The 11,617-nt window shown below is 45.1% G+C and overlaps 1 protein-coding gene across 1 annotated transcript; it reads right to left on the bottom strand.

The window, feature by feature from the left end:
- Positions 1 to 6,323: 6,323 nt before the first annotated feature.
- Positions 6,324 to 9,315, bottom strand: IVL (involucrin). The gene is made up of 2 exons (XM_045546346.1): positions 9,255 to 9,315; positions 6,324 to 8,046 (listed from the first exon to the last, which is right to left on the bottom strand). Exon 2 carries the CDS (start codon positions 8,021 to 8,023, stop codon positions 6,671 to 6,673), a length of 1,353 nt encoding a protein of 450 aa, XP_045402302.1. The 5' UTR covers positions 8,024 to 8,046; positions 9,255 to 9,315; the 3' UTR covers positions 6,324 to 6,670.
- Positions 9,316 to 11,617: the final 2,302 nt, after the last annotated feature.

The following is an 11,617-nucleotide window of genomic DNA, read 5'->3' as shown; positions in this document are numbered from 1 at the left end:
ACCAAGCCAAACTGCTTTTTTGAAAAGATGAAAAAAAATTAATCAAGACTGATAATGTTGACCAAGATAAAAAAAAGAAAAAGTTAATACTGGGAATAAAAAAAGGCCATAAATACAGGTGGAACAGAAATCAAAAATAAATTTATAATAAATTTGAGACAAAACAGGAAATAAAAAATATTAGAAAACTAAATTGGTTGCAACTTTTTATTGTTTTAACTAAAGAAAGACTTTATTCAAAAGGATTAAAGGATTATTGCAAAGAGGAAAAGGTACCATTCCAATAGGGATACACTCTGACTGTAAGGTCCGTCAGTATCTCCCGTCAAACTTTTTAAATGCTTACAGTCTGACATCTTTTATGCCTCATCTCCCATCTTCTCAGCCTACCTTTTTGCCTAGGCTGTAGCTATGGCAACCACATATACTCAGGTGTATCTGGCAGCACCTTGCTTCAGTTACATTAAGTGTCACTTATGTCTGTCCCAGGGCTTCTTGACAGCCACACTGGAACACTTGCAGTAGATGGCTCAGTCGTGCTGGTGTATGCACAGTGTGGAAGTGTGAGGGAGCTAACATCCTCTGGACAAACCTCCAATTATTAGATACAGGAGTACACAGAGAGCAAGTGTCCTTTTTGGTATCTCAGGCAAACCATTCTAGATGCATGTTCTAGATGGTCCTTGGAAGCTCCCAGGAATTTAGTCCCAGTTGCCCACAGGAATACTCAGCTCAACAGCACATCATTGGATGACTTTCCCGCCTTTCTTGTTTTATTCTTTCTAATGGCCCTGACTTCTCCTGCTTGGGACCACTTCTCAAAATAAACTACTGTATGCATTCCCTTGTCTCAGGCTACACTTCTTTGGATAACCAAGCAAAAGCATCTCTATAGAATGTTTTAAAAGTTCTGCACTTCTCTTTACCCTTTTAAGTTGTAATTTAAACATTTTTAATATATGTTTAGTTATAAAAGATGTAATTTTTGTATCATATATTAACATCTTTCAATATAATCACTATATTCTTTTAAAAATATTTTATGGCAATTTTAAACATATAAAAAGTGGACAGAATAGTATAATAAATCTCATTTACATCACCCAGCTTTAATAATGATCAAATTATGGCCAATCTTGTTAATTTTATCTCTCCACTCCCTCTCCCCCTCCAGTGTTCCTTTTGGCAAAACCCAGACTCATGTCACTTCATCTGTAGGTATCTCTAAGGACTTTCTTTTCAGTACTTATGTTAAATATTAAAAAATGAATATTACTGCACCTAGAAAATACCAGAGAACATTTTTATATTATGAAACATATACTCAGTGTTCACATTTCCAACTATCCTATAGAAGTCATTAATTTTCTAATAATTTATTTGAATTGAGATTAAAATAAGGTAGACACATTAGTTATTAATACTAGTTAATATACCTATATATATCTTAAGTTTATTTTATTTTGTTTTTTTTTGGAGACAAGGTCTCATTCTGTGGCCCAGGCTAGAGGGCAGTAGCATCATCATAGCTCACTGCAACCTCATACTTCTGGGCTCAAGTGATCCTCCTACCTCAGCCTCCTGAGTAGGTGGGACTATAGGTACACACCACCATGCATGGCTAATTTTTTTCTATTTTTTGTAGAGACAAGGTTGAGGTCTCACTGTGTTGCTTGGGCTGGTCTTGAACTCCTGGCCTTAAGTGATCCTCCTGACTCAGACTTCCAAACTGCTGAGATTACAGATGTGACCTGCCGTGCCTAGCTAAGTTTATTTTAATATGTAGGTTGCCTGTACGTTTCTTTTGTGTGCTTGCAATTTTTTATTGAAGAAACCATATTACTTGTAACGTAGGGTTTTTTGCATCTGGGTCTTGCTGACTGCATTCTCACAGTGTTGTTCAACACCACCTAGGTTTTGATATGCTTTTAGCTCCCTTTCTTCATATTTGTGATGCTTCTTCAGATGAGAACATATTCATGGATGTACTTGATAAGCCTGAACTCCAGAATCCTCTGAATTTTCTAAGCCTGTAGAAGTGGGCCACTTTCCCTGGGTAGAATATATCAGTCCCCACATGCCCACTGACTGAAGACTATGAAGAGTCTTCAACCAAAGCAGGTGCCTTGTAAGTCAATATTTGTCCAACTCAAGATTTTGCCCCACTTCCTCTCCTCGCTATTGGCTCAAGTCTTAGCAGACCTGACTGGGTTAGTGCTGGTCCTGCTAAGGGAGGGGAGGATTATTCACTGAAGGAACTGCAGAGCCTGGGGGACATGTACCAGCACAGACTGGAAGAAACTGTTTAGCAGAGGATCTTGAGATGTTAAATTATAGAGTGTGGAATATGAGATTGATTAGGAGAATATTTACTGATATATGGGGGTAATACATATGACTCAGTTCCCTAAAGACTGTCTTAATATGCTTCTGGGATACCTTTTGAAACTCAGAAAAAGTTATGCCCACATTAAATGAGGTGGAGATGCCAGAATCATCTTGGCAAAATATTGAGAAACGGATAAAACGTTTGAGAGGCAGGTGTGCTAGAATCAATCTATTAATATTATGTAACCCTGAAACCCACCAACTGAGTATGTTTTTCAGGAGGTCCCAGAGGACACTCCTTTCACTAAAGTTATAAGAAATGTGCTAGAGATGGGGGCGCCATCATTACTGAGAAGCCCAATAGTGGCTGTCTTTGATAGCCTGAGGCTGAAGTAGGAAATGTTTACTGAACTGGGTTCCATAGTGTCAGTTAGAATGATAGGATTTCGGAGTAACAAAGGCTAAGTGCTATTATTAATAGCTAACTATCAGAGGCAGGGTAGATGTGACTACCATGATGAGCAATGACACTGAAATGTCAGAATGGTCACCAAGATGTCTTGACCTGCAAGAATCTAGGGCAATGGATAATATAAGATGGTATTCTTAGGGACAAGATAGATGGGCATCATTAGGTATACATACGTGTGTGTGTGTGTGTGTGTATGTGTATCCCTCAACTTACAATGGGGTTATGTTCTGATAAACCCATCTTAAGTTGAAAATGCATGTAATACACCTAACTTCTAACTTACCAAACATTACAGTTTAGCCTAGCCTAACTTGAACATTTTCAGAACACTTACATTAGCTTACAGTTGGGCAAAATCATCTAACACAAAGCTTATTTTTAATAAAGTGTTGAATATTTCATGTAATTTATTGAATACTATACTGAAAATAAAAAACAGAATGGTTGTATGGGTACTCAAAGTATGGTTTCTACTGAATGTGTGTCACTTTTGCACCGTGATAAAGTTAAAAAAAATAATTAAGTGGGACCATCGTAAGTCAGGGACTGTCTGTGTGTGTGTGTGTGTGTGTGTGTGTTTATTTGTTCCATTTTTATGGCTAATGTCAGCTTCCTCAAAGCTCAGTCTTACCCAGTATCCAGTCTTGAGCCAGTTTTCAGATCCAGAATGCATTAAATGAAAGAGATCCAAGTCTTCTTGAGGAATGTATTAGAATATTCTAAGTATAAATTGGCAAGTAATCAGTATATCCTGGTAAGATACTTGTGCTCCACCAGATGAAATATATTCTTTGTTATCATTTTGATATCTCAATTATCTGTGGTGATATTACCTCATCATTCATGATTTTGTAATTTTTTGTGTTCTCTCTTTTCTCCCCTGATCACTCTAGCTGGAGGTTTTGGTGCAAATTCTCCTTAATATTTTCTTTGCCAGTTAAGAGGGCCTAAAAGAAATGATAATAGTAATGACCACATATAGTGCTCAGGTCTTGGTGTCTATTACCATTCTCCAGTAAAATGAACCAGGGCTCCTTGAAGAGATTGTTGATTCTAGGACTAGGATAGGAAATGTACAAAATGAGCCTAGAGCATCTTACAGTGCCAGAAAGTAAGGAAGTACTCAAAAAACAAAACAAATGAACATAAATAAATACATAAACAAAAAATTTTAAAAACTCAACATTGATGGGAGTATTATCAAAGGACATAGGAACCAACAGAAAGAGCTCCCAATGGCCACAGCTGGAACAATTTGAACAAGAAAATAAAGTACTATTGGATTGTAGCCCAAAGTATAAAATAACTAACCCTAAATCCATACTGATATAAACAAATGAGGGGGAGAAAATCTGTGCAGAAAATTCCAAATAATTTATGTAGATACTTCACCCTTGATGACAGGGAGATCCACTCTCCACTTTTTAATTGCAAGCTTTGCATAGTAACTTAATTCTAATGTACACATAGAAGGGTGGAGGGTGGAGGTGCAGAGAGTAACTTTACAGCGGAGAAACCTGACACACATTATCTCAGCCACATGATCAAGGTTAATAGCAACTGTGATAAATCACATTTGATAGTATGTACACTTTATATGATGTAATGACAATGGCACTTTACCTCTGTGGTCTTCCCTCTAAAAACCCATACACCCAATCTATAATCATATGAAAAACACCAGACTAACCTTAATTTGTCCTACAAAGTACCTGACCAGTATCCCTGAAAACTGTCAAGGTCATCAAAAGAAAAAAAAAGTCTGAGAAACTGTCACAGTCAAGAGAAGCTTAAGGAGACAAGACAACTAAATGTACTTTTTATTCTGGATGGGATACTGAAACAGCAAAAGGATATTAGGTAAAAACTCAGGACATCTGAATAAACCATGAACTTTAGTTATAATAGTGTATCAGTATTGTTTTGTTAATTGTAACAAATGTACTATACTAATGTAAGATGTTAATAACAGGGAAAACTGGATGAGGAGTATATGGAAACTCTCTGTAGTATTTACTCACCTTTTATGTAAATCTCAAACTATTCTAAAAAATAAGATCTATTATAAATTTCCTAAGACTTCTAAGAATATTTGCATATACTCTGGGTGCTTCTGATGACTTCTTACTCTGTCCCCAATCCCCCTGCCCAGTCCTACCCAAGCTATTCCCAGGAGGACTTAAATCTGCTTTCTCATGGTCTAACTCATGAGAACCACTGACAAGTGCTAACCCAAGGAATGATGTGGTTAGATAGAATTTTAAGCAGTACACCCTGTTCTCTGTGTGATGGGTGGATTCTCGGGTTTGTGGATATAGAGCAAGAGAGACCAGCTTGAAGGCTGTTGCAACAGTTCAGGTGAGCAATGAGCTCAGGCTGAGCTCGTTAAGTGTTGGTGGCAACAGCAAGGACTTGGTCCTTGGTGGGGTAGGGGAGAGGAGGGGGAGTGAGAAGGGATGATCGTGAATGCACAGACAGTGCTAGCATCGCCCAGAACAGAGAACACCTGAGGAGGAAACATGGTGAATGTCGGGGTTGGGTGGGGAGGAAGGAGTGCTAGGTGCCACACTGTTCAGATCTATTGAGCTTGAGTGCCTGTGGACACCACCGTAGGGATGTCCCTGATACATCCTCATGCCTGTGGTAAAATAGCTTTGCGTAGCTTGAGACAACCTGCCTAAGAGGCTGTGGTTAAACAGTTAAAGGTTAGTGATTTATAAAATTAAAAACCACGCTTGGACCAGGAAGCAGTCCCAGGTCCTGATGTAACTGATGGCAGTAAAGATTACAGAAATGTCAGGGAGCCAGGATGCAGGAGGAGGGGGACAGTGGCAATGACTCTGGGTTTGTATTTCTCCAGCCTCATAAGCATTTTTGGCTTCCACAGGTGCTGCTGGCCCAAACTTTACTTCCTTTAACAACCCTGCCACATCCCTTCTGAGAGAGTCCCAGAGTGCCTCCTCCCCGCCACCCCTACCCAGTTTTGCTTCCATTGCTTTTCTGAAGCCTTCCTCAGCCTAGCAGCACCTGTAAGACTCTTGGAATCATAAGGACATTCTACAGAGAAAACCCAGGGAGTGGAGCCTGGGGATGTTTCCAGGGAAGGGACCAGAACCAGGTGGAGCCCCCAGACCTCCCTGGCATCTTCCCAGTGCCCTCCCTCCTGCGAGGAGCCGAGTCAAGATGGGCAGTGTAGGGCCGGGGCTGGGCTGTGGGTAGTGTGAGGTGGTGTGGGACCGAGATGGGTCGATCCTCTTCCCCCAACCCAAGCAACTTATGCCCACTTCATGACTGACAAGTGTTGCTTTCAGGTCCACAAGTGAAGTTGTTTTTGTTTTGTTTTATTTGGGGTTTTATTTCTTTTTCAGAAGCTGTTGAATATATTGAGTGGCTTGGGGAGCAAAATTAAAGGAGAGTCAAGATCTCTGTCCTTTGAGAATGGGCCAAGAGAGTCACTTGCAACCATCGACCCATAGATGGGGTTTTATGTGACAGAGGAGAAGAAGCTAAAGAGAATACAGGATGTAAGGACTTCCAGGATTTATTATGCATCATTGTACACATTCACTGATTCAGCCGTAATCCTAGGGTGAAGTCAGAGTTACTATAGTACCCAGAGTTCCTCAGGCAGAGGCTCTGCTCACTTGAGGTTGGGATCAGGCTCATTGGGTGGGCACTGGACAACAGCTTCCTCTCCCCCCTCCCCGGCCCTGAAAGAGAGATATGCAGAGGGACAAAGTCAAGTTCACAGATGAGGCAGGCCACCAGGGGACCTGAGGTAAGTGGGGCAGTGGTGTCCTCTTCCCTTGTGTGGAGTGGTCTGAGGGCCTCTCCATAACCACTGGGTGGGTACTTAAGTTCGAGCAGCCCCTACACCTCTGGCTCTTGCTGCTGCTCTGCAGGGAGCAGGACTTCTCCCTTTGGAGGCTGGGGTGGCTGGATGTCTTGGACCTGGCCAGGAGCTGGGACAAAAACGGGCTTCTCCAGCTGTCCCTCCTGCTGCCCCAGGGGCTGCAACAGCTGCTCCTTCTTCACTCCCAGTTGTTCATATCTCTTTGCCACCTCTTGATCCAGTTGCTGGTCCAAGATCCTCTTCTTCTCTTCCAGCTGCTCCTTCAGTTGCTCTTCCCTTTGTGCTTTCTCCTGCTCAAGTTGCTGCTCCAAGCTTTCTGCTTTCTGACGTTCCTCATGCTGTTCCTGGTGCTGTTGCTGCAGTTCCTGCTCCTGTGGCTCCTGCTGCGGCTGCTGCTTTCCCAGGTGCAGTTCCTGCTCCTGTGGCTCTTCTTGCTGCTTTACTAGCTGCAGGTCCTGCTCCTGTGACTCCTGCTGCTGCTGCTTCCCCAGGTGCAGTTTCTGCTCCTGTGGCTGCTGCTGCTTTCCCAGGTGCAGCTCCTGCTCCTGTGGCTCTAGCCGTTTTCCCAGGTGCAGTTCCTGATCCTGTGGCTCTTGCTGCTTTACCAAGTGCAGTTCCTGCTCCTGTGGCTCTGGCTGCTTCCCCAGGTGCAGTTCCTGCTCCTGTGGCGCTTGCTGTTTTCCCAGGTGCAGTTCCTGATCTTGTGGCTCCGGCTGCTTTCCCAGGTGTAGTTCCTGCTCCTGTGACTCCTGCTGCTGCTGCTGCTTTCCCAGGTGCAGCTCCTGCTCCTGTGGCTCTAGCCGTTTTCCCAGGTACAGCTCCTGATCCTGCGGCTCTGGCTGCTTTCCCAGGTGCAGTTCCTGCTCCTGTGGCTCTGGCTGCTTCCCCAGGTGCAGTTCCTGCTCCTGTGGTGCTTGCTGTTTTCCCAGGTGCAGTTCCTGATCTTGTGGCTCCGGCTGCTTTCCCAGGTACAGTTCCTGCTCCTGTGACTCCTGCTGCTGCTGCTGCTTTCCCAGGTGCAGCTCCTGCTCCTGTGGCTCTGGCTGCTTTCCCAGGTGCAGTTCCTGTTCCTGCAGCTCCTGCAGCTCTTGGTGCTTTGCCAGATGCACTTCCTGTTCCTGTGGCTCCTGCTGCTGCAGCTGCCCACATTCTTGCTCAAGCAGCCCTTTTACAGGAGTTGCGTGTTTCTCCTCATGCTTTGAGGGGACCGCTACAGGGAGCTCAGAGAGCACCTTCTGGCACGGGGCAGGCAGTGGAGTTGGCTGCTTCCTTTGCTCCTGCTGGATGTCAGCTGGAGGAGAAACATTCTTGAGGAGCTCCTGACTGAGGGTGGGGGGCAGGGTCACTGGCAGTGTGTGTTGCTGGGACATCTTAGAAGGTGCTATAGGTCAAACTGAAAAACAGAAGGGGTCAGAGGGGTAGGGTGAATGCAAAGGAAACAAATGAACTCTGGAAATCTGCAGCAGTACCTTGTTTCTCAGTGCCCCCTCTCTTCCCTTGGGTGGGACACTCTCCCACCCACTCTGGGCTGTCATTCCCTAGAAGCAGCAGAGAGTGAAGGGTGGAAATGGAGAGGGGCAGGGAAAGGTCCTTCTGGGAGCTTCCTGGTTCCTAGGCAAGAGCCAACAAGGAGATTTGTCTCCAGGGCTATTCTGCAAGGGTGGGCTGGGTGCCAGTTAACTTTCTGCTCTGTCTAGTCTTTGTGTCTGTCCTTATCTCTGATTTCCACTGACCAGGGAGGAGAGATGAGTTCTGGGATTATGTCACAGTGAATGGTAAGGCCCTATGGAAAGAAAGGTCTCCTGGAAGTCCCCTGAGTCCCGGAAAACCAATAGCCTGTGCCAGAGAGAATCTGAGAGCTCATGGCATGAGCCCTGGCCTGGAATCATATGACATATTCTGGGCCTAAATCTCCCCCTGAAATGCTGCATGTTTCTGGGAAAGTCACTTTGCCTCTCTGGACTTCAGATTTCTCATCTATAAAATTAGCAGCTTGGCCTATTTATCCCAGAGATCCTTTCTCTCCTGACTTCTGAGGTTTAGCTGCAGTCACCGTGCCTGGGGTGGGGCTGGGTGGAGCTGGAAGGTTGCTGAGAGTTGGAGGTAGTTCTTCTAAGCCTTGTACTTCTAAGTTGGGGGTTTTCTGCCCCTGCTCTGGCTGGGTTTCCCCAAATAGGCCCCCATTCTGCAGTTCCCTCTTTGCGCAGCACAGCCAACAGTTACAAGCCTTTCCCTGAACTCCTGCCCTCTTAAAGAAGACACAATAATGGTCAGCCCAAATTCAAGAATTTTAGGAAAAAAATTGACTGCTACCCTTCCCCCCACCCCCTGCCTCCCTGCCTTACTTCTCTCTCAAACACACGAATCCCAAAATACAATCCCAAGAAAAGATGGGACATGAATGATTACTCTCCATTCCGCATTTCTATAGCACAGCACATTCCCCTCCGGACAGTGGTGTGAGCCCCCCCGGAAGGAAAGGTAGTTAGACCAGCCCCAGAACGATACCCACACCCACCTAGGCTGGCCACCCCCAGCCATGAGAACAGAGGCTGTTGAAGGTCCCCAGTCCCAGCCCTGGCTCTGCCGACTGACACTTACCAGACTCCCGGTAGGGTGAGGCAGAGGCTTCAGTGGAGTGCTGAGCGAAGCAGGGGCCAAGGCACCCTTTATACCGCGCCCCAGCCTGGCCTCCTTCCAGGACGAAGGCGATGGACTAGTTTCACCACTCCAGTTGGTCAACTTCCTCCAGCCCCTTCCTGACTCACCACAGGCATCTCAAGCAGCAACCCCCTCAGGGTCCCTTTTCCCAGGGACACACAGCTGCTGCCTGGCCAGAGAGTTCTGGGGGCTCAGCTACTCTTGTGATGCTCATCTGACTTGGGCACAGGGGAGGTGACGAAGGTGAGGGAGGCATCCTTCTCTCTGAATCTCAATTTCTCTACCTTTAAAATGGGTTTATTCTCATTATTAGGATGAGGATTTCATTTCCAAGGGCATGGAATGGAAAGTTATGCATCTTTCTGGGATGTCCAGAATATGGAAAGAGTCACTTCTCATGAAGGGATGAAAATAGGGGGCATTATCTTGGGCCATGAGCTCATCCTCTCTTAGGACATATCTATAACTTCATTCTGTGTGGAAATAAATTCTGTCTTGAGGAGGGTCTGACTTTAGGCCAAATAGAGTCAACTAGAAGACTTCTAGGGGTCTCCTGCTGTGTGCCAAGGGCTGCCCAGTCCCCATGCCCAAGGCTATAGTTACAGAAGTCCCCAAGAATACCATGTTCATAAAAACTCCAAAATATGGCCCCCTCTAGGCACAGATACAGGATCAAATATATACAATATATAAAATAAGTATTGCTTTTCATGGTGATAAAACACTTTCTGTAATTATTTTTTAGAATGCATAAAGGCATAAAGTCCAGAACCGAATTGTCCATTGCCTTTTTAAAACCATTTTCTATAATTAGCTTAAAAAATCTTTTGGAATGGGGATTTGAGTGTGTCCCTCACCAATGCCGATGGTGACCCAGCACACTTGGAATAAAATCCAAAATCACTGCCACGGTTTAAAAGGCCCTGTGGTACCGGGCTCCTGCCTTTCCCTGGGGCCTCAGCTCATGCTCTTCTCTCCCCGGCAGGTGTACTCCTGCCTCAGTGAGGATGCTCAGTTCCGGTGACAAAGCCAGAGCTCCCCACCTTGGGGCTGGGCACCTGCTCTTCCTCTGCTAAAGGGCTCCTCCCCTTCCCTGGCTCTTGTGCCTTTCAGCTTTTGCATAAATGGCATAAATGATAGCTCCTTCTCTAGCTACCCTATCTAAAGGATGATCTTCTGGTTTGTTTCATTTCACTGATAACAATGTAGTGTTATTTTATTTGCATGTGTTCACTTGTGTATTGTCTATCTCTCCTACTGGAACATAAAGCCTATCAGAGCAGGCTGTACCTGGTGTGTTTCCCACTATGCCCCTGGAACCTGTGAAAGCCACTGCATGTAATAGGTGCTCTATAAATATTAGTTGAAGAAATGAATGAGCTGTGAATATCACCACCTGGAGATGACTACTACCGAACATTTTAGTGCTGATGCATATTTGTGTAAAAACAAAACTGAATTGTGACTTTTCTTTCTTTTTTATGGTTGGTTAATAGCTTATTTTATGGACATCTTTATTTAAACTCGCTTCTTTACAATGTAACCAAAAAGAAATATTAGAATAATATGAAGATGATACTCATTGGGGCTAATTTGGGGAAGTGTCCTGATTTCCACAGTTTTCCTTACAGGCAAGCAGATCTAGTTACAATGCTAACTTTGCCATGTTCCTGGTGCTCAGTCTGAAAAGACAGATGGAGGCCCCATAGGTGGCCTCTGGTTTCTGGAATGCTACTCTCTCCTCTCACCCGCTTTGTTCCCTGAGCCCACCCAGGGACCTCATACTGCCTCCCCCATAGAGCAGGGACCATGCCATTTTCTAGATCAGAGAAAGCACCCCTGACTCTGCCTTGGAGAACTCACCAGGCACCCTCACATGGGCACCAGTGCCCTTGTGCTATGTGGCTGACCTCACATGGGGGGAATCTGCCGCACCCCAGCCCGTGGCAGTCAGTCCCAGGGCAGCAGACTCAGCTCAGGGAAGTCACACCGGTCTTATGGGTTTCCAGGGGCTCAATATCTGCCAGATCTGCCTCCCGCCCTCTGATTCACAGCATAATGAGAGCTTTGAGGAGAAGACGAATGCATGAGCCTTTGACCGCTGGGCAAACTAGGGTGTGGGGAGGAGGGCAGAGGACAAAGCTGAGGGCGTATGCATGTGTGTGTACAGGAGAGGGGCTGGAGAAACCCTTCTCGGGCTCAGAGGCCCCATACTGTCTGTCCCCTCAGGTTGACCCATTTGGGGTACAGGCATGTGCATAGGAGTCTCTCAGCACCTGTGTGAATGACCTCATGGGCTCCAG

The sequence above is a fragment of the Lemur catta genome, chromosome 3, assembly GCF_020740605.2.
Source record: "Lemur catta isolate mLemCat1 chromosome 3, mLemCat1.pri, whole genome shotgun sequence".
Taxonomy (NCBI): domain Eukaryota; kingdom Metazoa; phylum Chordata; class Mammalia; order Primates; family Lemuridae; genus Lemur; species Lemur catta.
This window is presented reverse-complemented; position numbering and strand designations above follow the sequence as displayed.